The sequence below is a fragment of the Hippocampus zosterae genome, chromosome 8, assembly GCF_025434085.1.
Source record: "Hippocampus zosterae strain Florida chromosome 8, ASM2543408v3, whole genome shotgun sequence".
Taxonomy (NCBI): domain Eukaryota; kingdom Metazoa; phylum Chordata; class Actinopteri; order Syngnathiformes; family Syngnathidae; genus Hippocampus; species Hippocampus zosterae.
The window spans coordinates 20,416,095-20,440,702 of NC_067458.1; the positions used below are offsets into that span (position 1 = coordinate 20,416,095).

Below are 24,608 nucleotides of genomic sequence, written 5' to 3' on the forward strand. Positions count from 1 at the left end.
TTTAACAACCACTAAACAATGTTATTAAAAGCTGTGTTGTTTCTTTGTATCGACATATTTCATGATGAGCGCGGGTGGGGTGGTCATCGGGAATTTCTGGAAACTTTTCATTTTACCTGAATTAATTTTGATATTAATTTGATATTTTCGGGATGGTCCTGGGCATCACGATTTTTATAGTGTCTCTTCTACTTTAGAAAAGTGAGGCTTCAAGATCTCATCTTCGTCTTGAAAAACTAATCACTGTCTATTGCTTAAAAAGTCACTTCAGTCCTTTTTGCCCGCGTTTTTGTCACTTACCTATATCATCCTCTGAAGCTCGAGTCTTCATCCAAGAAATACACTTAAGACAAATTGTATGATTCCAACGTTAAGATTTGAGGTTATGTTTTCACTTTGTGTTAAGTGAAATGCTCAAGTGTCCCAATACTTTTCCATCCATCCATCCGTCCATTTTCCGATCCGTTTATCCTCATTCCTCACAAGTGTCGCGGGGGATGGTGGAGCCTATCCCTATTTTTGGGAGGAACGTGTATTGTACTCCATTATTTACTGAATTACAGCCATGTAAAATAAAATAAAAAACAGGGCTTTGGCGCTATCTGGTGGCCTCTTGTTGCCAATCATCAATGATGCACTGAGGAGAAGAGCGTCATTTATTCAGGTCATAGAATATAGAAAAAATGCTTTGTGTCAGGGGGTGTTGGGGGGGATAATAATAATAATAATAATGCATTTTATTTAAAAGCGCCTTTCATGCCACCCAAGGACACTGTACAGACAATAAGAAAATACAATGTAAAAATTTGTAAATGAGATATTATTTAAAAACAGGACATAAAATCATAAAAACATGGGAAATGGAAGAGCTATGTGTGATGTAGAATGTAAGACATGTTTGTACATGTAAAGATGAAACATGAAATAAGCAATTAAATTTAAATATGAATTTATCAAATCTGGTCACTTCCCAAATGATACAGGCTCCTGTCAGTAACACTTCTAACTTTTGAACTCAATTGTTGGATATTCAGATTTTTTTTTTTAATTCATGGTATGCACATACATTCATCAATATCAAAAGTGATGAAGGGCCGCTTAACAGAAAATTAGTCCAAAATAAACAAACAAAACACCAACTATCCATTTTCTGATCCGCTCCAGCACGTGCTGGAGCCTATCCGAGCCGTCTTCGCGCAGTAGTCAGGGGACACCCTGAACTGGTTGCCAGCCATTCACAAACAACTATTCACACCCACAATAACAACCAGAGACCATTTAGGGTGTTCCATTAACATGCCATGCATGTTTTTGGGGTGTGGGAGGAAACCGGAGAAAATGTTGTTGTGTACTTAATACTTTTTAAATACTATTTTGAGCCAGGATGTGTAGTTGCTTGCTATATCAGTGCAGTACATTAAAATATATGTTTGATTCTTGGAATTGATTGGGAAAAAAATCCACTGCTGTGTTGAAAGGTTTGTGTGTGTGAAATGTGTGGCCCCATATTTGATCGTTATACCTGAGGCCAACGAGCAGGTACAGGCAGAACAGTGCCTTTCCCCGACCTGTATGCCGATGACATTGATGCAGCTCAGCCATCTGAAACATGCGATTCGTATCCCGATGACTCTGAAAAGTTGAGGGTCAGGGTAGAATCTTGATTTGTGCTAACGTCAAGATGAGACAGCCATTGCAGACATTCATCCATGGGATGGATGGATCCACTCACTGCAAATGAAGACAGAGCATTTTAATTGACAGACATTGATGACACCGTTTTAATTGATACTGGATGAAAAGTATGAATTGAACAACATGTTTATTCTCGTCGTAAATACTGAAAGAAGACGATTTAAATGATTTAACAGTGACAACAAAGGGGCAACAATTCATTGATAAAAAAATCTGCGAATCGCTAATAAAATTGAAAGATATAGTATTTAGAATCAATTAAGCCTTTAGAGATGTGTTTCAATTGAAATTGTCCAAATCCTCAGAATTTCACCCTCTCAACAGAAAGTAACGATATACTTGCACTGTCAATTTGATACAAGGTTGCAAATTTTTTTTTTTTTTTTTACTATTTTTACAAAGGATGGAAATGAAATGCAAAGTGTTGTTTTTCCAACATGTAACAAGATGGCGACCTGAGGAGAACAAGCACCGAAGCAGATGGATATAGCCTAGAGGTTTTACACTGTGCCCAGTGGTCGGCTCCGATTCGAAAAGACGATAGCTCAAATGCTAACTAGCTGACACGTTAACTTCGCACAAAGAAAACAGAAAAGCAGAGCAATAAGGATTTTACATTTTCCCCTGTGGTTGGGTATTATTTTGAAAGGGCATAGCTCAGATGCTAACATCCAATGACACATGTATACGCACTGCTCGGGACTCCAAAGTCCATGCTGCTCCGAAGTTGAGTCATAGTCATCATTTTCACATTCAGGCCTTGGATCTGGTTCTCGATATCTTCCAGTACAGTTTTCTTCTTGGTTTTGCTACCTGTGGCTATATGAAGAGCAAACGTAAAAACCAAGGAATATGCAGATGATCGTTGGTGGAGTTCAACCTTAATAGTACTTACCCAGTGTCAATGGAGAGGAAAAAATCTCCTTAATGTCCTGTTGCAGCTTCTCAAGGTTGGTCTTGAGGTCTTGACACAGCTTCAGCTCTCGTTTTCTGGCAGCCTGCTCTATCATATGTTGAACAGCTTTCCTTAGCCTCTCCTTGCACTTTTTATTGAGCCTCAGGTCAACGTCTTGCAAGTCAGGGCAGAACAGGCGGCCCTGATTCTTTGCTGACATGCCCTCTATCTTTTCAAACAGCCGGTAGTGCTGACTAACGTCGGTTTGATCTGTGACATGCAGACAGTGGTAGGTGTTTCCACACTTGTCGGCCAACCATCGAAGTGGTCTGTCTTCCCTCTCGATAAACACCTCTAGGGACCTGGCTCCCAAAGTGTCTTGGTTTGTGAACAGAACCATTGTGTGGTTCCAGATGCTGTCGCCAAAGAGCTTGATGTGATCCAGCAGGGCGTTCAGATTGTCCTGGTCGAATTTGAAATCCAAGGAAATCACAATCAGAACAGCGTCGAACCCCTGAGGGCTCAGGGTCAGACCCCGGACTATTTCTCGGTCCCGTTGCTGAGTGCACTCGGACTCGCTGTACCAGCCCGGGGTATCGACCACTGTGACTTGCATGCCAGCAACCTGTCCCTGCCTGGCCATACAGCTGTCATTCGGTTGGGCGGGGAACACTTTGCCCCGCAGGAGGCAATTTGCTACTGTTGTCTTTCCTGACAACTTTTCACCAAGTATCAAAATTCTCAGCTCTTTCAACTTTTTGGGAGGACCTGCGGAGTGAAAAAAATATATTTGTAAGGTCGGAAGATTACAAAACCTGTTGCAGACAGTACCTGCTGGTAAATCGCATTTGATCACAACTTTGACCCCAAAACCCTGGTATGTGTGTGCCAAATAGCACTAGAAAATGCTTCAAGTGCCGAAAGAGGAAGTCAAGTCAATGTATTTCCATTCAATAGTATGTCCATCCATCCATCCATCATCTACCGCTTATCCGGGGCCGGGTCGCGGGGGCAACAGCTTTAGCAGGGAAGCCCAGACTTCCCTCTCCCTAGCTACTTCTTCCAGCTCTCCCCGGGGGATCCCGAGTCGTTCCCAGGCAAGCTGGGTGACATAGTCTCTCCAGCGTGTCCTGGGTCTTCCTCGGGGTCTCCTCCCGGTGGGACATGACCGGAACACCTCACCGGGGAGGCGCTCAGGAGGCATCCGAATCAGATGCCCAAGCCACCTCATCTGGCTCCTCTCGATGTGGAGGAGAAGCGGCTCGACTCTGAGCCCCTCCCGGATGACTGAGCTTCTCACCTTATCTCTAAGGGAGAGCCCGGACACCCTGCGGAGAAAACTCATTTCAGCCGCTTGTATCCGGGATCTCGTTCTTTCGGTCATGACCCATAGCTCGTGACCATAGATGAGGGTTGGGACGTAGATCGACCGGTAAATTGAGAGCTTCGCCCTTTGGCTCAGCTCCTTCTTCACCACGACAGACCGATACAACGTCCGCATCACAGCAGACGCTGCACTGATCCGCCTGTCGATCTCCCGCTTCCTCCTACCCCCACTCGTGAACAAGACCCCAAGATACTTGAACTCCTCCACTTGGGGCAAGATCTCCTCCCCGACCCGGAGGGGGCACTCCACCCTTTTCCGACTGAGGACCATGGTTTCAGATTTGGAGGTGCTGATTTTCATCCCAACCGCTTCACACTCGGCTGTGAAACGCTCCAGTGAGAGTTGGAGAGCCCCGTTTGAAGGAGCCAACAGCACCACATCATCTGCAAAAAGCAGGGATGCAATACTGAAGCCCCCAAAACGGACCCCATCAACGCTTCGGCTGCGCCTAGAAATTCTGTCCATAAAGGTTATGAACAGAATCTGCGACAAAGGGCAGCCTTGGCGGAGTCCTACCCCCACGATCAATAGTATGTCTTTCTGCCCATTTTCATCCATCTCAGGAATGCCCATTTTGCCCTTATTGATGGCTGACAATGACATCACAGGAGCTTAGAGCTCAGATAACGATCAATCACAGCTCAGAACCAGAAAACAGCTAAGTTTAATGAGTTAAAACTCCAAGAGACAATGGAAATTGTTAAGTGTGTTTTCATTTATTTCTATATTGCATTAAAGTTATTTCTAACCACACACTTGTTAAAGGTAAGTACTGTATTACTTTGTTTTGGGGCTGGAACGGATTAATTGCGTTTCCATTCATTTCAATGGGAAACCTTACCTTAATACATGAACGTTTCAGGTTACAAATGAGCTCACAGAACCAATTAAGTTTATAACTTGAATCTGTCAATTTATTTGGAGGGGCTGGCACCAAATACATAATTTTTGAACACGAGATATTTTACCTTTCGTTGCTCTGGTTGCCTTCATTTGACTTCTCAGTCGAGCAGCGTTTTCCACTCTTTTTGTTTTCTCCATCAAGGCGTCCAACATCTTCTGATTGGGTATAAAATGTTGCCACCCATTCTCTGCCAGAGTCAGGGTGATTTTCTCCAATAGGTCGTCAACCTGACTGCTGTCATCTTCGTTCATGTTGTCCAGGACGTGATATCTGTTACCGCATCGCTCCACTAAACTCTGCAGGGAATTCCCCTCACCCTCAATGTATTCTTCAATGCTGCGTGAGCCCCGCCAGTCTCCTCGAGTGAACACCACCATTGTGTGCTTCCACACACTCGCCCCGAGCAGCTCCACATGAGTGGTGGCTGCTTCCAGGTGCTGGGCGTTAAACGAGGCATCTGCATCGATCACAAGCAAGAAGACGTGGGGACCAGGGGGGCACTTCAACAAGCTATGCAGTAGCTCGTCCTTGATGATTTCTGGTGTGTCGCATGCAGAGAAGCCTTTGTGCCAACTCGGAGTATCCACAACTGTTATTTTGGTCCTGCCCACGATGCCCTCCTGGGCATATGAAAACACTGTTGTTTCTTTTACTCGTTCTTTGATTCCACAGATGGTGTCCTTTACAGAGGTTTTCCCAACAAAGCGGCTGCCCAGGAGAATAATACGAAGTGTCTGGATGGGCTCCATTTCTAAAATATGTCATGTCAAATGAAAAAAAAACAGATTGAATAAAACTATATCTGTGGTTACAACTGACCATGCTTCTACTCAATGTTAATTGGGACAAGCAAAGTCACAAAAGTGTAAGGTAGCTTTTTATAGAGAGATCAACAAGAAAAGAACTGAGTGTGTGTGTTTTTTTTCTTATCTTGTGCAATGCTTACCCGAAAGGACCATTTTCATTTTCTGTCTTTGTTCCGAGACCCGTCTCAATCTCTGTGTGGCCTTCTCAGCCACTTCTTCTTGCTTCTTCCTAATGGTGTCAATCATCTGGTTGTCTAGCATGTAGAAGCTGTCGTCATTTTCATTGACCATGTCGTCAACCTTCTCCATCAGCTCGATGACCTGGGACGAGTTGCTCTTGTCCTTGTTGTTGAACACGTGATATCTGTTTTGACACTTTTCGATCAGCCAGGTGAGCGCTTCACCCTCTCTTTCAATGTGCTCCTCAATGGTCCTCTTGCCCAGGTAGTCTCCAAAGGTGAACAGCACCATGGTGTATCTCCATGCCCGATCCCCCAGCAACTTCATGTGTTCTTGCACCACCGTTCTCCGTTCGTGAGTGAAGCTGGAATCGGTGGGTATGACAAGGAGGAAGGCATGTGGTCCAGGTGGACACTTGGAGGCATAGAGCTTTAATTGTTGCTTGTCTCTCTCTGAAATCTCACTGAGGGAAGTAGAGGACTTCCAGCCCGGAGTGTCCACCACCACCACCAGGTTCCGGTTTTCGACTATTTCATGTCTGGCTTCAGAGTGAGCTGTTCGAATTCGCCCAGATTCGAACCGTTCCTTTCTCAATATTGTGTTGGCAGATGAACTTTTCCCGTCTCGTCGAGCACCAATCAGTACTAGTCTTCTCTGAGGCATCTCCTTGGCTGTAAGCACAAGTATTTGATAGCATAACTGATCCTCAGACAATGGCAGCATGGTTACAACAGAAAGCCGGGCTCTATCGATCTATATTGCTTGCTAGCTAGCTAGCTAGCTAGCTAGCTAGCTACTGAAATCCAGGTTAAAGTTTTCATTTTCAATGTACAATTTTGATGACACACCCTTACTTAAGATTTTTTTGAATGTGTTACTTTACCTCAAAAGAATTAAGAGTAACAAAGTAATGTAGATTAACTGAACAATCACAGGGATTCAACAACGTAAGGTTGAAGAATTCACAACAGTTCCATTTTTTTTCCTTTACTGTCGATATGTCGATGTTGACACAAATAATCACTGGATTCATAATCTATATAAGAGAAAATTGAAGTCCTTGATCACGACAAAACAATGAACTGAGTGGGAGTCATGATTTCTGTTTTTTTTTTTTGTTTTGTTGTTTTTTTGTCGTGCCCTCGCTACAAAGGTTTCATCTAAAACTGAAACAATTAGTTATACATCCTTTTCATTTACTGGGCCCGTCTTTCTGCCCAAGAGGGAAACCTGAACTAAATGAAACTTACTGTCTCGGTCTCTGTTTGAGATTCATGTTAGTAAATTTCCATTCTAACGTTTACTGCGAAGGGCAGGTTTAACTGGTTTGTTGATCGCATCTGCTCGAATGGTCACACCCAACACCACAGAACAAAAACAAACCGAGATGGGATTTCTAATTAAAAAACAATTTTGTTTGCACATTTACAGACAGCACAGTCGACACCATCGATTAAAAAAATGAACACTTTGTTGACAAGTTCATGTACGGTACATTGCAAGTGTATGGGAGGAAACTCACCATCTTTTTCCGCCATTCTCCCTGGTCTTCTGTTCAAACTGAAATCACAGCCAAGTGAACCAAATCTCCCGTCATTCAACTGTAGTCCACGTCGATGATTGATTTTCCTGATCTCTCTCTCTTCTTTGATGGAAATAATTTGAAAGCAAAAGGTACTGTACTAGATATGAGTTCAACGGCAACGGTCTGCCCTCTCCATTGCACACACTGCTTTTGATTCAATCGTGATGAGGGAGTGTTTCTTGTGAAATTGTAGCTGTGTCGGGTAAAGTTGTCAAACTGGTTTCAGCCGAGTGCCTCTCGCCGAGAGCCTCCCTCTCGCCAAGTGCCTCTCAGATTGTTGACACGTGTTTTACCATTCTAATCCAAATACATTTCAAGGTAACTCTTAGTTACTTCTTATTCACATTTCATTACAGGTGAAATGTCAAACACCAACAGAAGCACCTCCACCATGCTGAGGCATAATCGGGCCAAGCATGAGAATGAAGTTCGCGATACACCCAGTATTACGCCAGGTATACAAACGTTCACTCATCTTTTCACGGTTGCTATGTTGATGATTAATTGACAATCAGTAATTATTATTAGTTGACTCTCCACTCCATGTTTGACAATCAAGCTTCCAGGAAGCAGCTGTTTGATCAGGCACTGCTGAACTTCATTATCAAGGACTGCCAGTCCCTCAGCATTGTGGAGAGTGAAGGGTTCAAGGAGTTGATTCAGGTCCTTGAAACCTCATATGTTTTGCCGACGAGAAAGGTCTGTGTGGAAGTTCCATAAAGTAGTAGATGAATCCCATATAATGTTTGCTTTTGGTTTAATTTTCAGACCATCAAGAAAATGGTGGCCGAAAAATATATGGAGGAACGGGAAAAAGTGAAAATGGAAGTACAGCAAGCTGTGGCAGTGAGTATAACGACTGACATGTGGACCTCTGTGAACATGGAGGCCTACTTGGCACTCACCACATTAGGAACAAAGCTCGGCACATTGTTACATATTTCCGTTCAAGCACTACAGCCAAGGTAGTGAATGTTGCAAAATGAATGCATGGATGTGAATGATATTGTATACACTTCATCATCAAATCGATGAATGACCTTATGAAAATGTCTTGGAACAGTTGTAGATGCAAAACCGTGCTGGCAGCTACATAATAGATAATAAAAGAAAAATATCCAAAACCATAGGGATCCTCCCAAAAACTAAGGATGTGCTGAATAAGAGATCCATGTACACATACTTTTATTACTTCCATATTTGACCTATTGTGTGGAAATATGGGGAAATGCCAGTAAAACACTCTGTTCTGATTGCGTTGTATTGTAATTTTAAAACAATCACTGGCTCCAAATAGACGGAACCCACAAATCCACTGTTTATCAAATTAAACAATGAAATCTCATGACCTGGTTGACTTCAAAATCACCCAATTAATGTACAAAGCACACAATAACCTCCTTTGCCAAAACATCCAGAAGGTTTTTAAAATTCGAGAAAGTTGTCATAATTTAAGGGGTACTAACCTTTTTTTTTTCTCTTTCTCCTTTCTACATACATTCTTGCTGCTGGAGGCTGTAAATTTCCCCATTGTGGGACGAATAAAGGATATCTTATCTATACAAAAAAATTCAAAACACGAACAAACATCACGCAAAGGAGTGTATCTGTAATAGGTGTAAATCTGTGGAATGATTCTGAAACGGAACAGTAAAATGAGTAATCTTGCTGAGATTAAAAATGAATTCGACAGTAGTACAAGACAACTACACGAATCAGAATTAAGCTGATAAATTTGATACACTCATGAAATATAGCAATGCATTGAGATTATTTACTATATTAATGAAATGTAGCATCCATTATGAATGAGAAAATCGACATATACATGTGCTCCAATGAGTATGTACTGTATATACAAACCTAAAGTTGTAAAAATGTATAAGTACAGCATACATAAGGGTAAAAGCATTTGTTGATATGTAGACTTTCTTTCCTATTTTGAAAAATGATCAATTCATATAAGAAGGGGTAGGACTCGGGGTAGGTTTTTTACTTCTTTCTACTCCTTTGAACACATATTTGTGATGATGACTATTTTCTTTTCCTTTTTTTATATCTTGCCTTCACTTTCTGCCAATTTATTACCGAATTGTATATTTTATATGTTCAATATACAAAAACATTTATCAGTCAGTTCAGTCTGTTAAGTGGGTTGGCTGCAGGGATCTTGAAGGTCGAGCAGGTGGCAGTGGTCAGTGACACAGTATCAGCACAGTATCAACACAGTGTGTCAGTGTGTCGACACGCCTCATGAGGCCTCATGGACCCATCACTAGTAAGTAGTAACATAAAGTGCTGGTCAAAACAAGGACCAGAGGGCACAAAAAACGAATAACAAAAAGTGCTTGCACAAAAGGCAAGTGGGGAAAATAAGAATCGCAAAGGCAAACAAAAAACAATGTAACCACTACACGCAAGCGAGAGCCAAATCACAAACTAAGAACCATACTTACAAAATACTGAGCACCGAGAGTTCAAAAAGCGACACACGACGAGGTCTATAAATAGCAGTCAATGAGCAAGGAAGTAGCAAGGCAAAATGCAATACTCTAGCTACATGTGCATATCAGAGGGCTCCTTAAATACAGAGTGAGACTAATCATAGATTGGCAGCAGGTGTGCACAGAAGTCAAGTCAAGTCAACAGTATTTATAGAGCACAAGTCTGCTAATGCCACCTGCTGGCCAGACTGAAACATAACCGTGACAAGAGGTTTCACTTTGTCCTAAACAATTACACCCAGCGCAACTGTCAGAGGTCGGGCTATTCTGACAGGTGGTCTGGTTTCAGACTCGAAAGAGTGTGCATGCCACAAACGCAGACTCAGATAAATAGTGATAACAAAAGGGTTTATTTAAAGAAAAGAGATCTGACAAAGGCAAGAATTCCATTGGATTGAATTTGCACAATTGAATTCATGTATGCAGTTACATGTGGAAACAAAAGTGAAGACGAATCAAAGAGAGTATTGCCACAGTATAATTCATTATACTACATCACACTGGATTCTATCTGTGCTATGCAACAAGGACATGGATGGATGAATGCCCATGAGAGATGTGAGTGGGAACCTTCATTTGCACAGCTACAGCAGGTTGGACATCTCCATCCAGGACAAATCCCACTGTACCTCCGTCACATCTTGCTTGGTGGCAGGAAGAACAACTGCGGGAGTTTCCACGCAAGAAACCCTCCAATGGTTGCACGTGTAAAGCATCTTGTACCTTCACAAAAAAATCATGAAAAGGTTCGGCGAGACTCCTGACGGGAGCTGATTTCTATCGACATACAAGAGAGCAGGATTCCTTCGGTTTCTGACAGTTTGTCTCGGCATACAATGATGATGAGATTAAGAGCATGCCTGTACCGGCATGTTAATTTAGTTATGAAACCTAACTTCACACAAGGTGACATGGTGTTGTACTGACTGTGTGAAGATATGCCACTGAACTCCATCGCAAACCGAGGAACCCGTGTAAGTCTAAGATGACATTTTTTAATTCGCCACTAACCTGAAATGTAGAATTAGCAAGATAGCAAGCGGGATGAAGATCATAAGAATGCACGAAACGACGACCCAAATCCAGGAACCTGTCAGAAGAATATTTGTTTTATATTGTTCTGGAATGACTTTGTGGTGCACAATACTACATTGTACGGGAAGTCAAACCCCCAAACCTCTTAACGATAATGTGTTCTTTGCGCCTTCATTTGTCTAAACACGGCAGTCTGATTAATATTGCGTTTTTGAAATATGAGTTAAGCACCAAAATCCACCCAGTTTTAGCCATCCCAGGGGGCGTCCATTTTGCCACTTGCTGCCTGACATCACAGTGGCTCAGGGCTCAGGTTACAACCAATCATGGCTCAGCTTCAGAAAACATGTGGGCGATGATTGATCGTAAACTGAGCGCTGAGCAACTGTGATATCATTTTCAGCTGACACAAAGTGTCAAAATGGCCGCCCCCTGAGATGGCTGAAACAGGGTGCATTTTGCTGCTCAACTAATTTTCGACAAACTCAATATTAATCAGACTACCACGTTTTGAGACCAGTGGTGCAAAGAACATATTAAATTACTGTAAAGAAAATGTTGGGGTTGACATTTTTATCTTAAAAAGAGCGTGGTTTCGGTTTTCGAAAAATTTCAGTTTTCGAGCAGTCTTCTGGAACGGATTATGGACGAAAATCGAGGTTTGACTGTATCCCATTCCCATCATATAAAACAAGATTCGTGACATGTATGGATGAGATTACCAGAAGTGGAGTCAGCTGACACATCCGCAGATAGGTTGCCTAAACCAAAGAGAAAACGTCAACACTGAACAATTGGAAGGAAAGAAAATCCAACCCTGACGATGTCTTACTTCTTACTGATAACCAGCTTTGTGGACTTTCCAGCTTTCCGTCCTGCGACGCACACTTGTAAAAGCCTTCGTGTGCCTCACTCACGTTCACAATGGTTATTTTTATTTCTGTGTCTTGACTGGGAGAACTGTCGGGGGACATTTTGATGCCATCCCTGAAAAAGGTGGTCTTTGTATGGTTGCCTTTCCGGTAACGACATTCTAAGACCACATTCCCCCCACGCGGTACGGACAAGGCGGGGGTCCTCATGATGACCGGACCAGCTGTAGGACAAAAACAAGTAAGAAAAATGACATCACACCATGTTTACATCCTCCTGAAGACTCACAGGTGACGGTGATGTTGACCGCGTTGCTGCGACCTTCAGCACCTTCGCACCAGTACAGCCCACTGCCCCCCCTGGTAGCAGAGACGACACAGGTGCTTGAACCGCCTGGATTGACACCACCGCCTGGTGACGAGCATGCACATGTCTTGGAGTCCGCGGTCGTTATTAAACGGCTGGCAGAAGTTTGCCACAGGACCCAAGCAGAGGAGTTCGTCAGAGTTTCAGGGCATTGCAAGGTAAAGGTCTCCCCTTCAAACACGTGCCTGGTGCTGGGGATCAGAATCAGTGAGGGTGGGGGTAGCCCTAATGCACACACACAAATAAAAATAAATAAATAGCAAAGTTGGAATGCAAATAGTTGAAATACCCTGAATGACAACCATCGGGTGTGAAATTACACAACCAAGACTCCATTTTCCAGATTGTGCCTTCACTCATGAGGAATTTACTTAGCAATACAAAACACTTTATTTACTTCATCATACTGTCCCAGTTTCTCTTCCCGTGATTTTGCCGAAGCCCCATCTCTTTCCACACAGACTGTCACGAGCCCTGCCGCAATCACCCCTGAGTTATTGATTCATTCATCTTCTGAGCCGCTTGATCCTCACTAGGGTCGCGGGGGGTGCTGGAGCCTATCCCAGCTGTTTTCGGGCAGCAGGCGGGGGACACCCTGAATTGGTTGCCAGCCAATCACAGGGCACACAGAGACGAACAACCATCCACGCTCACACTCACACTCACACCTAGGGACAATTTAGAGTGTTCAATCAGCCTGCCATGAATGTTTTTGGAATGTGGGAGGAAACCGAGCACCCGGAGAAAACCCACGCAGGCCCGGGGAGAACATGCAAACTCTACACAGGGAGGCCGGAGCTGGAATCGAACCCGGTACCTCTGCACTGTAAAGCCGACGTGCTAACCACTGGACTACCGGGCCGCCGAGTTATTGATTCCCAACCAAATATTTTTGTAACTGCATATCGATGAATACAACAATGGAGTTTTCTATTAGATGTGGCTTTGGCCTAAGCACAAAAACAAACAGATTATCGGAAGAATTGGAGAATCTCAAAGCAAAAACTTTTGCTCAATGAAGTTGTTGATGTGGGCTCTCAATCAGCAAGCAATGAAGTGGTGCTTCCTTCACAAATGACAATGTCTCTGTCTTTGTCTACGTCTACATTATTTGGCTGGCAACCAGTCCAGGGTATCGTTCAAAGTCAGTTAGAATGGCCTCAAATGCCATTGCCACACTCACAAAGACTAAATAAATGGATTTTCTAGTTGCATGGCACCCTCAAGTGGTTAGGAGTGTGAACAGGCACTGGCCAGTACGGTAGGGGAGTGCGGACTCTTAGATTTTTGTGCTGTTTTCATGCATCGAGTTAAAAGACCTCTTCCAGACTGGGAAAAATAAAATGCATGTAATTTATCATACACATGCAATTAATGGTCATCAAAACAAAAAGCGGAACTTTTACTGACCTGAAACACTCAGTGTAACTGGCTTGCTTAGCAGCGCCACGGTGGTGTTACTGTCACAGCACTCGGCCTGGCACCAATAGCTGCCGGCATCTTCCTTCATCACAGCAGTGATTGAGTAGCTGCCCCCAGAGAGTAGGTGTCGGGGGTTCTTGCCCACCTGGGTGGCACGAGACTCATTCCGGAACCAGCTGTAGCTCCACGCCAGAGTGGAGTTGGACTCCACCATGCACCGCAGCAACACACACTCCCCGAGGAAGATCTTCGTGCCCAGAGGCCACAAGGTCACGCTGACCTTCAACTCCTCTGGGTTGGAAGTTTGATTGTGTTTTAATGATTCACACTTAATGCTAATGTATGTCGAGACGGGATGCAAAGGGGAGGAAAATTGCTGTGCTGGGCAAATTGGGGAATATTCAAGGTTGGACAATTTCCACGTAAATAGATTTGAGAACACGGATTTACTTTGGTTTATTTGTGACTAGTCCTTTAACCAAGTGAGGTCATTGCTCATTCAAATGCATGACTGTTGCATGAATAATGTCGTTGGGATTGAGTGATGCAGAATGCCAGGTAGAAATTCAACTTAATTTGCATTAAATTAGTGTCTCTCTCCCCGGGCATGCCCCTTCCGCCCCACTATAAGTTCCCAGTGATAAACCATCATGCAATTTTAATTTATGCCCCCAAAAATGATCATAAATGTCTGTGAATTTGCATCGAAAATTTCTGCAAGTTATTGGAAACAAATTAAACTTGTATCTCAAGTCACCACCTCATATTGTAAATCTATACTTTGTCAATTGTTAAAATATTTCATATAGTGTGATATTTTTCTGAGGATTATACTCTATGTCCCTTTTTGTCCCGTTTATTGGCATGGCTCATGTCACCTTTGAGGAAATTTCTACTTGTTATTGGACTTACCTTTAGAAGCTGCAACAAGGAGAACAAATGCTGCTACATCTGAAATAAAGGAAACTTATAAAAAATGAAAATGAAAATAACTGAAAAATCAATTTACTTTGGGCTACACAAGTCTGCATGGACCAGTCACACACACACACACACACACACACACACACAGTTGTAGTGATCGTCGTTTGAGAGCCTTTTACACATGTGATGTAACACAGGACAGCCTCTCACTCCTTAATGAATCTTTTACACTGTCTCGTCCCGATGGGAGGGCCAGGAATGTGCGTGTATTTACTGTATCTTCCTCTCTCTGTCTCTGTCTGTCTCTCTCTCTCTCCCTCTCTCTCTCATACACACACTCTCTCTCACACACGTACATACACATACACATGCTGGAATGCACGCATACAAACTCACACACTTTTTGGCCTATACTTTGCTTGTAGGCTGAATTAAAACTGGTTGGTTGACTTTAAAATCGCCCAATTAATGTACAAAGCACACAATAACCTGCTCTGCCAAAACATTCAGAAGTTTTTTGAAATTCGAGAAAGCAACTATGAATTAAGAGGTACCAACTTATTCAAAAAACTCAAAACAAGAACAAACATCAAGCAAAGAAGTGTATCTAGCAAAGGTGTTAATCTGTGGAACAATCTCGAAACGAACCTAAAAATGAGTAAATCGCTTGCTGAGTTCAAAAACAAATTCAAAAAAATAGTACAAACAACCTACACCAATCAGAGTTAAAATGATAAATACTAAACATTAAATATAATGATAAATCAGAACTAAGTTGATAAATAGAGAAAGGTATTGCAATATCCATTATGAATACAAGAGAAAATTGACACAAGAGTGCCAGGGTGAGGATGTATATAATCCCGATACAAACCAAAAGTTGTGAAAATATCACGGTTAAGGGTAAAGTATGAGCCTTAATGGAGACTTCTTATTACTTTTTCTTTTCTGATTGATATAAAAATGATTTAGTAGATATAAACACATAACGGGGTAGGACTAGATAAGTTTTTTTACTTCATCCTACTCCCTTGAACATAATAACTGTGTTGAATGAAGACTGATTTCTTTCTTTTACTTTTTTATCTACCTTATTTTCTGTCAAATTATTACTGTATATGTTTTATGTTCAATAAACAAACCAAACCAAACCAAACCAAAACTAGACAAGGTTTAAATTCCATATAAACTACAAAAAAAAACCTTCCAATAAATAGGTCAGCTCATTGAAACTGTCTTTAAAAAATTATCAGAACTGGAAGGGGGAAAAACAGCAATGCGACAATAAAAGATATATATATATATATGTATATATGTATATATATATATATATATATATATATATATATATATATATATATATATATATATATGTATATATATATATATATATATGTATATATATATATATATATATATATATATATATATATATTTTTTTTTTTTTTAAGTTGAATTTGCATCTGCTAATTTACTCACCCAGCATTGAAGCGATGAGGATGATGTTCATTCTGCCGCCCCACTCTTTGGGATTTTTCCCATCAACCAAAAAGTGAAATATTGAGAATAGTGCTATATGAGTTGTTGTTTTTTTTTTCCCAGTCTCACGTGTTGAATTTTTCGGAGTGCTGATATAAGACTAAAGGCAATGACAGTGGCCAGTCACAGCAAATAGCGATGGGCATCTTGGTGGAGACGTTTCCTTCCTGTGACAAGCAGTAAACAGGCGGAGCGTCAGATTAGAAGGAAAAAAAACACAGGACAGAGAGGTATGGGGTTAAAGATCCCCCAAACTGCTTTAAAATAATTCTTCAAACAGGTGTTTAATAACCCCGTATAGGTTCTGTACATGGTTTTGGAAAAGTGAGTCAGACCAGGGATAATTTAATAACCAAAAACAATAACCATGAGCGAACGCTACATGCTAACATTAGCGTGCTAGCTGCACATAATTAAGCATTTTTTTTAGCCCTTAGGAGTCACGAGCTACAATAGTTTTGACACTCACATGAAACCTAACATGTTTAATGTTTTTTTACGCTCATATATTGATTGATTTTTACTGGACTTTTTCTTTTATTCAGATCACCTTTCAGTTGGCCATCAACATAATCATTTTACCGACATAGTCAATTATATTGTCAGACATTTACGCGCAGCAAGGTTTTAACCAAGAAAACAAAAAAACTTAAACTAAGCAGCCAGAACGGTTCAACACATTTTTTCCATTTGAGAATATATTTTTTTGTTGCTAACTCTCCCTTTAACTCTCATTATCTTCCGCAGGTAACCCCTCCCTCCCTCTTTCCCTCATCACCCCCCCCCCCCCCCACACACACACACCCCCCGTCCCTTAACATCCATCCTCCCATAATCCATCCAGGTTTTCTTCCGGGAAAGCTCGGACGCGCTGCAGGAATGCCTGCAAGAGCAACCATTGTTTTGTTTTTTTTGTCCGTAACTGAGAAAGAATAAAAAAAGAGGGCGTCCATCAGAAGAGGAAGAAGAATAAGGAGGAGGAGCAGCAGGGAATCCAGCTGCTGCAGCTATGGCCGCCAAAGAGATCACCGTTTTTGGCTTCGCGAGTGTGAACAAGGACATCACAGGTGGGTCTTCTGGTTCCCGAACCATCCCTCCCGCCCTCCGTCTCCTCCTCTGCCTCGCTGCGGGCTGAATCGGGGTATCGTCCGCGCCCCCTTCTCCTCTCCTCCGAAAGCGCGCAGTTTGTTTCGCGTGACATCTTTTTTTTTGTATGCATGTGCAGATGCATGCGGGGAGGAAACGTGTAACATAACACACAGGTTGATTGTAAATAACCTCTGCACGGGAAAGGGGGGGGGGGCTGGGTGCTCAAATAATGTGGCAGCGATTTATTAGATTTCCAGCTCATTAAAAGCCTTTAAAGTGTGTCATTTCCGTTTTTTATGCTATCCAGTGTGTGAAAAAAGGAGGGAGGGGGTACTCTGAGGCAGATGTTCAATGCAGTTTGTCAGCAATAATACCTGAGCAAGGCCAAAGTGTTTCCAATACTCTGCTATCTTGATGCCATTTTCACAATTGTTGTATCCTCGTGAGCACAAACATGCCGGCTAGTGCCGCTGCTTTTTTAATTACTCCTAATGGCTCTCAGAGTCTCACTGTGATGATTGAATCAAGCATCACTTCATTCAAATCATCCTCTTGGCAAATTGGAGTTGGCTGCTCCTGAGTGTGGTAGAACCCCGAGACCTCCTGTAGGCTGGCGCAAGGTCGTCGAAGGTGTCTAATGGTTGTCGGTTGAATATTTTTGTCAGAAATTACCCCGAAAGGCATCACGGTGTAACTGGTGGTTTGCACATCTGCTTCACAATCGTAAGGAACCTCAGCTCAGTTTGCATACTGCTACATTTAAAAAACATGAATGTTTGCTTCACTCATTCATTCGGGTGACGGTGTACCCCGCTTCTTGTCCCAAAGTCAGCGGGATAGACCCCAGCTCACTTGTAATGAGGTGCCACAGGAAATGGATAAATGGTTCACTGGAAGCACACACAATTAAATACACTTGCATAGACCGCAGGTCGTCAAATGTGCTGTGAAATCTGGTTTTACTGGATGATCAGCCAACTCGATGAGTGTATCGTCACAACGAGGGAATGTTTATGTTGTTGAGTTTCCTCTTAAGCTTTAAAATAATTGCAATGACTGTTTCCAAAAGCTTACAAAAGCAAATCACCAGATGATGAATCAACGGTGCATTTTAAAAGCAAATTATGTATTTTTTCAGATGGTTTAAACCCTGTGAATTGAATTCAGAGATTGGTTTGTGGAGATAAATGCTGAAAACATGCAAAGACTGATAATTGGTTCTGAAGTTATCGCGCTAAACTGCTTGTTCAGTTTATGCGCTAATCTAGCTAGCTATGCTTACACTGCGAAAATGCTTCTTCCTGGATGCCAAAATTTACAGAACCATGTCACCACATACAGTACATTTCTTGAATTACTGGATGTATTTACTGATATCCAAGCTTGTGTGTTTCTAATACAAAACCTTGTGGATATATATAACTATGTACACAGAAAATGTGTACTCAAATACTACAGTTAGCATGTGAGCTAACTGATGCCTAGGGCCTGTCGTTATTGCACGGAAAGCCCCACAATGACAAAATGTGATATATATTCCAACCCTTCGAGGCTTTAAGTGGAGATATTTTTGCAACTCAAGCGTGCGGGCATGCGAAAGATGCATGGAATATGATTTGACTGTTGAGCATTGCATGGTTTCTGCGCATTCAAGCAAACAGGACCACATTTGAAAGTGGAGAGGCTTTCTTTTTAACATTGCACTGATGAAAACTACTTTTTCAGCCCACACTCTACAAACGTGAGTGTGAACTGTGTAGCACACATGAGCCAAGGTGAATTTAATTGTAGCAAAATTCTTGTAAATTGGTGTGTGGATTGATGCATGTGGCACACAGCACCAAATGTAGACACTGCAAAGTCGAGATTTTGTGAATGAGTTTGTGAAGTAGAAAACATTCGTGACACCTTCCTGTCTCTTTCCTTCACAGACAGTATCAGGAAGATCATCGAGAAATCAACCATTAAGTTCATTTGCGGAATTAAGACTGACACCAAGAGTGGTAAAACAGAGGACCGGATACTGGTAAGTTTGAAGGCTTCTTATTTAGTAGTCGTAGTAGTGTGACATCACGGCCACTGCCCAGTTTTCCACATCAAACTAAAAAAAAATCAATATTACACAGAACATCTCGTTTCTCATTTTGACAGCTTTTACAACTTTTGTCCAAACGCATTCCTGATCGTATTGTAATGACCAGATCTGTGACAAAGGGAATTTTGTTAACCACACTAAAAGAGTAGGGTAGGAGGGTCCTTGGATGTCATTGTGGAGGCACAAGGGGCGCTAAGAAATCCATGGCGTTTGATTCCAGGCGACTTTCATCTGACAAATTTGGGGCAAAGATGTAAGAGCTCTTTTTCTTTTGTTTGTTTGCTGGAGTAAAGTGGGGTGAGTTTATCTAAATTCAATCTGGGGCAATCAGCTCCCCCACTAGGAATTTGGAATGGACGGAAAGGATGAAGCCAGTGGCTTTGCATCAATTGCAGCCTTGACTCATGCGTAGGATTCAGATCAAGATTTATCCAGCGTTCAATCGGTTTTTGGACTTAAAACCGACAGTAGCCCCTGTTTCACTTTCCTTCCACCAGAGAGGCCAATGAGCTTTTTATCCTGGTTGGAGCAGGTCTGACTTTTGGCAGCTCGTGCTGCTCTGTGAATGTGTTAATGATTCGTCTTTTGGCAAGAGAAGGCAGTTAAAGATTTCTTTTTTTTTTCCGTGCATATGCAGCCTTTGATTTCCACACGCTTTGATAGGACTTCCAATAACCTCCCTCCAAAGCACCTTTCATTTACCACTCTCTCTTTAGAAGCGGAAGCCTGAATTATGTCACCCCTGCTGGGCACCCGCGTAGTAGATTTTTCGAGCTCGATCTGAGCTTGATCCGACACACTGGTTTAGGGACTTTTAAATGCACTTCAGTGTCATGTTCGTAATCCACAGGAACATCGGGTGGGTGGATGGGAGTGCGAAGTTAGATGAGTCAAAACGTACTGGAGGTTACCATGTGTGCTTTGCGCTCCGCTACATGAAAGACTGTCCACGATTGAAAAGTTGAGAAGAATTCAGTTCTGTTGTAGACGCCTGCTGCGTCAGCGCGCTTCACATCCGTTTACTCTTAACTATGCCTCCAACTGCCGACTCATTACTGTAATGTGATACAATCTGGCTTTATCGACTCAGTCTATCTATCGAGCATCCTTCTTCCGTGCACGTTTTGGAAGACTCCTTGCTCGCCACAGAAGAAGCTGCCAGGTGGCGGCTGTCACAACCACATGCCAAGCTCACGCGATGGCATCATACTAAGTGTCATTGCTAGTCATGGAATAACCTCCGCAGTTTGATTTTTTTTTTTTTGACAATTTAGCAAAAGCACAGATGAAAATATGAACATGCCCTCGAGGGGGGGGGGGGGGTGACTTGAGTACCCGGTACCCAGACGTTGATGCGATTCATCACCTTACACACAAGATAGACAAATAGGTCTTGACAAGGACCCTAAATTGGTTAAACAAAACAAAAAAAAGCAACAATTAAAAAATGGCAACCTGATTATCGGTAATGTTTCTTTTGTGCAATATGAATGAAGCAGCAAAATGCAGTCCTTGTTATGTCATGACTCACCTGTTTTCTGGGTTTGGTCTGGGTTCGCACGCTGAGCTCTTAGGCCCCATAAAAGGGTGATAGATGAGTACATTTTGCTGCTTTAATTCATATTCCACAAACTCAATATGAAACACAGTGCAGTGTTTGGACTAGTAAACAACTAATTTTAAGGAAAATATTTCACTTGACTTCCCTAGTAAGACACGGGTTTGTGAGACTTTTTTTTTTGTGGGCCAATTAATCATAGACATGCCTACCAGAGTTATTTTGTTCAGAAGTATTTGTGTGAAAGCATAGTTTCTGTTTTTCAATGGTAATGGAGAAAACACAAGGAGAGTCTCGAGGGAGTGTTTCAGCCGGGCCTTGAGAGTGTATGAAGTAAATGATTGGGAGCGACGGGGCAGAAGATGCGAGCAAGAGTAGCAGAGGGCAGTGCTCTTTGCTGCTGCTGGAGAGCATCAACCTGCCAAAAACGAACCTCTTTGGCTCCGTCTGAGATGCTTACCTGACTTTTAGAGTTGTCACTGATTAACGAGAATGGATGTGTGCTCCATTTTTCTGGTGCTATGCTCAAGACAACTGGGAAGGCTCGGGTTGTCAAGTACTTTTTTACATGTACAGTAATCTTTGGACATTTTAGGGCCACCATTTTAGGTCATTTTTGACAGTAAACATCTAAATCATGGGTGGAGTTTTCTTTCTTTTGGTATTCTTAAAAATGAACGCTGTTAGAAATGGGCATTTGCGCCGTTGTAGGTGTGAACACACCTACCCAGATTTCCCAGCCAATGGATTTCGCTCCTCATGTTTCCTTTAAAGTCAGCATGCAGGCTAGGGGGCACAACCTTTGATGTTAGGGAAGCAGAAATAGCAGTGCCATGGCCTAGGGTAGTGATGTAATTAAAATACACAAATAAATATGAAAAAAGGGGATCATAATCATACGTTCACTGAATTTTTTGGAGGGGAGGGGTTCTGGGAGGGCGGTATGATCTGAGATAAGTTTTATTACTCGGATCCCGAGGCATCACTGTATTCTAAGTTTTATGATTTGGTATTTTTTAGCAGCTGGAGTTAAACTAATCCAGCCGAACACATATTACGACTCAACTGCTGAAGAAATAATGTCTTCCCCCAAAGCGCGAATGTAAATGTGGTAGAAAGGTTGTGGTGGCTTGTCGAGCCCAAGGCCACTTTGTGCAGATATATGAGCCACTTTGACATTTGCTCTTGCTAGACATATCACACTAATGATATATCTTTTCTGAGAATGTGAGTCGAGACATCCCCCCCCCACCCCTGCTCCCTTCCTATTGCCTGAATCTATGAAGCCGTCTCCCCAACACGGAGCTGCTTTTAGTCGGATCGATATGAGAACACGGAAAGAAAACAAGATAGGAGACTCATCCTTACTCTCTTGTACATTGTACAGATCATTGTTTCCGTCCTATCATAACCATTAAAACTTCCTGTTTTCTGCTAGCTGGTGTGATTCAGTAGCAAAATATTCCACAACATGCATCGATGTATATATATTTTTTTGTCTCTCCTCAGGTGCTAACAACGTGGCGTCTCTACTTCCTGGCACCCAAGATTCCCGCCAAGGTACAGCGAGATACATTTCCAGCTAAATTAGCAATCTTCTCTAACTGAATGTTTGATAACAGGTTGAATCCACATTTAACTTTTTGGAGATCCGAGCATTGAATTCACACCCAGATCACCAGGTGATTTTTGTTGTTGTTGATTTTATATCTCTCTTGTCAAGGTAAACAAATTGTAAACGATAGTGTAATCAATTTTTTTTTTCTGCACAGGTCATTATCGACACTGACAAGTCCACCTGCTGCCTGAGGTTCGAGTCACGTGACCACCTCAACCACGTGGTCAGCCACATCAATTATGCGCTCTCACGGATATTCAACAACTCAGTATTTGCGTAAGAGTCACCAGCGCGCCAATGGACAACAGGATCGGCGGGTGTCTCTGCCATCCACAACTTTACTCCTTTTGTGTTCTTTTTTTTTTTTTTTTTACCTCTGCAGCCCGTCCATCTGTCATTCTGATAGCGACCTTTCAGAGGGCAGCAGGAAGTATTCGCCCACCTCGGAGACGTCGGTGGAAACCCAGCGGGCCTGTGGTAAAGAAAATAGCATTCACGCCCAAACACGTTAGCTATACAATACAATACAATACATGCTGATTTATATAGCGCTTTCACAACAGCGGCAGCTGTAACAAAGCGCTTAACAAAACAGTTAACATAAAGTAAAATAATAAACACAACACATAACATAAAACACGGACAGTCATGCAGTTCTAACCACTTTTCCATCACATGCTTTGTTGTTTGAAGCAGTCTGAGATGAAAGTAGAGAGAATCAAAGTTTCCTTTAACCAGTGGATCAGAGACGTCATGCTCAAAATGTGCACACGTCAGCTACAAGCTAAGTTTCAAAGTCAACAAGAAGCTGTAGCATTCATTGACGAAAAAAGAGATTGGTTCACTTCTCCTGTCCAATGGAAATCCATTTCAATTCCAAGCGGCGACTCACGGTTCCAAATACGCATCGGCGCTCTACGCCAACTCTCCTCTATCCTCATCCTCAACTTCAGCAGCCATCCATTCAGCCGCACCAACGCCGACTGTCCAACAGCGCCGACATAGCCACTGAACAAAACGGGGTTGTGAAAAATGCTGCCCATTACAGGCGCAAAAAACACAAGCGCCCCAGGTCTGTCCAGCACCGACAGTCAATGGCGCCGACATTCCTCCCAATCAAAATCTGTGCTGGTACGGGCGTGCTGCCGAGAAGGCGCAACCACCAAGCACAGATACTTCTCCTTTGACGAATGTCGTGGCCAAAAAACGCTGAAAACAGTCCATATCAGGTCCGCATGATGAAACAGCAAACAACATGTGACAAAACAAAAGACAAAAACACCAAAAAAGAACAAAAAAAGCAAGGCTCTTGAAGAGCACTTGCCGAAGGCTGCCTACTCGGGCGCCATCTTGTGAAGAAAAAGCAAGGATAATACGTTAGCTTGAAAAAGAAGTCAGTTTCATATACTGTATATGCTCCCTTCTCCTTAAGTATTATTGACCATCATTTTGGGCACTGGATGGATGGATAGCAACAGCACATTCACGCACACACAGAAGCACCGAAACCTGTTCGCCAATCATAAGAGGAAGTCATCTTTCACACTATTCGTCTCACAGTTGTTCTTTTTTCTCACAACAAAAACAAAAAAACTGAAAGACTTACTGACGCACGTTTCCGCCCTTAGGAGGCTTTTCAGAAACCTACGCGGCACTGTGCGACTATAATGGCATCAGCTGCAAGGAGGAAGTGCAATGGGTAAGTAAGTGCTTTGAAATGTTTCACCACACCGGGAGGCTGCCGAGTAATGTCAGAGGTGGGGGAGTCAAGTCATACTCTTGTTGCCAATTTTAGACCTTGAGATTTTGCTTCGCAAAACTTATGAAAGACTCGACTGAACCCGAACTACATGACGTTACAAGTCTTGCATGTCTGTATTTTCGAGATCGTGTAAACTCAATTTAGTTTTTCTCTGCGTGACGTGCACCCACTCAAAGCTGACAATAAAGCACTCTACTCTAACGTGGCAATGCCAACACGAATCCTACTTTTTTTTCACGCTCTTTCTCATGCTTTCTCTTGATTTGCAAACAGAAGCTTGCTAACTGCACATCGCAATTCCACTGTAGAGCCGCTTATGGGGCAATTCATGGCTGATTCTGAAGTGTGTATTTTTAGCCAACTGAAATGCT

General features: G+C 42.5%; 3 protein-coding genes across 8 annotated transcripts in view; 1 reads left to right on the top strand and 2 right to left on the bottom strand.

Annotated features, from left to right (window-relative positions):
- Nucleotides 1-932: 932 nt before the first annotated feature.
- On the bottom strand, nucleotides 933-7,634 carry LOC127606100 (GTPase IMAP family member 8-like). Its single transcript, XM_052074130.1, has 6 exons — nucleotides 7,390-7,634; nucleotides 5,828-6,538; nucleotides 4,946-5,632; nucleotides 2,591-3,358; nucleotides 2,389-2,514; nucleotides 933-1,731 (listed from the first exon to the last, which is right to left on the bottom strand). Exons 1-6 carry the CDS (start codon nucleotides 7,403-7,405, stop codon nucleotides 1,595-1,597), a joined length of 2,445 nt encoding a protein of 814 aa, XP_051930090.1. The 5' UTR covers nucleotides 7,406-7,634; the 3' UTR covers nucleotides 933-1,594.
- Nucleotides 7,635-10,287: 2,653 nt separating this feature from the next.
- LOC127606103 (Fc receptor-like protein 1) lies at nucleotides 10,288-15,015 on the bottom strand. 2 transcript variants are annotated; one of them, XM_052074135.1, is made up of 7 exons: nucleotides 14,565-15,015; nucleotides 13,641-13,943; nucleotides 12,153-12,455; nucleotides 11,824-12,087; nucleotides 11,714-11,752; nucleotides 10,968-11,046; nucleotides 10,288-10,679 (listed from the first exon to the last, which is right to left on the bottom strand). In XM_052074135.1, the coding sequence occupies exons 2-7, from the start codon at nucleotides 13,864-13,866 to the stop codon at nucleotides 10,541-10,543; spliced, it is 1,050 nt and encodes a 349-aa protein (XP_051930095.1). In that variant the 5' UTR covers nucleotides 13,867-13,943; nucleotides 14,565-15,015; the 3' UTR covers nucleotides 10,288-10,540. The 2 variants fall into 2 exon arrangements, with proteins under 2 accessions (XP_051930095.1, XP_051930094.1); XM_052074134.1 differs by having other exon boundaries at nucleotides 13,641-15,015.
- Nucleotides 15,016-16,924: 1,909 nt separating this feature from the next.
- Nucleotides 16,925-24,608, top strand: part of LOC127606095 (capping protein, Arp2/3 and myosin-I linker protein 3-like) — a 33,437-nt gene continuing 25,753 nt past the window's right edge. For all 5 annotated transcript variants that reach the window (XR_007963736.1, XR_007963735.1, XR_007963734.1 and 2 more), the window contains exons 1-7: nucleotides 16,925-17,182; nucleotides 19,136-19,230; nucleotides 22,367-22,417; nucleotides 22,480-22,539; nucleotides 22,630-22,751; nucleotides 22,858-22,952; nucleotides 24,104-24,174. Coding sequence is in view for 2 of the 5 variants with exons in the window: in XM_052074112.1 (XP_051930072.1) it covers nucleotides 17,125-17,182; nucleotides 19,136-19,230; nucleotides 22,367-22,417; nucleotides 22,480-22,539; nucleotides 22,630-22,751; nucleotides 22,858-22,952; nucleotides 24,104-24,174 (552 nt within the window). In the remaining 3 variants the exon portion in view is untranslated. The remainder of the gene's footprint in view (nucleotides 17,183-19,135; nucleotides 19,231-22,366; nucleotides 22,418-22,479; nucleotides 22,540-22,629; nucleotides 22,752-22,857; nucleotides 22,953-24,103; nucleotides 24,175-24,608) is intronic.

Coding starts and splice junctions, on each gene's coding strand:
- LOC127606100 (XM_052074130.1), bottom strand. Junction 3,359..4,945: donor GGCAACCAGAGCAACGAAAG/GTAAAATATCTC, acceptor TTCACTCCGCAG/GTCCTCCCAAAAAGTTGAAA. Junction 1,732..2,388: donor GGACTTTGGAGTCCCGAGCA/GTGCGTATACAT, acceptor CTTCATTTGCAG/TGAGTGGATCCATCCATCCC.
- LOC127606103 (XM_052074135.1), bottom strand. CDS start 13,866: ATGGTGGAGTCCAACTCCACTCTGGCGTGGAGCTACAGCTGGTTCCGG. Junction 12,088..12,152: donor GGTCAACATCACCGTCACCT/GTGAGTCTTCAG, acceptor TTTGTCCTACAG/CTGGTCCGGTCATCATGAGG. Junction 11,047..11,713: donor GTCAGCTGACTCCACTTCTG/GTAATCTCATCC, acceptor TTCTTCTGACAG/GTTCCTGGATTTGGGTCGTC.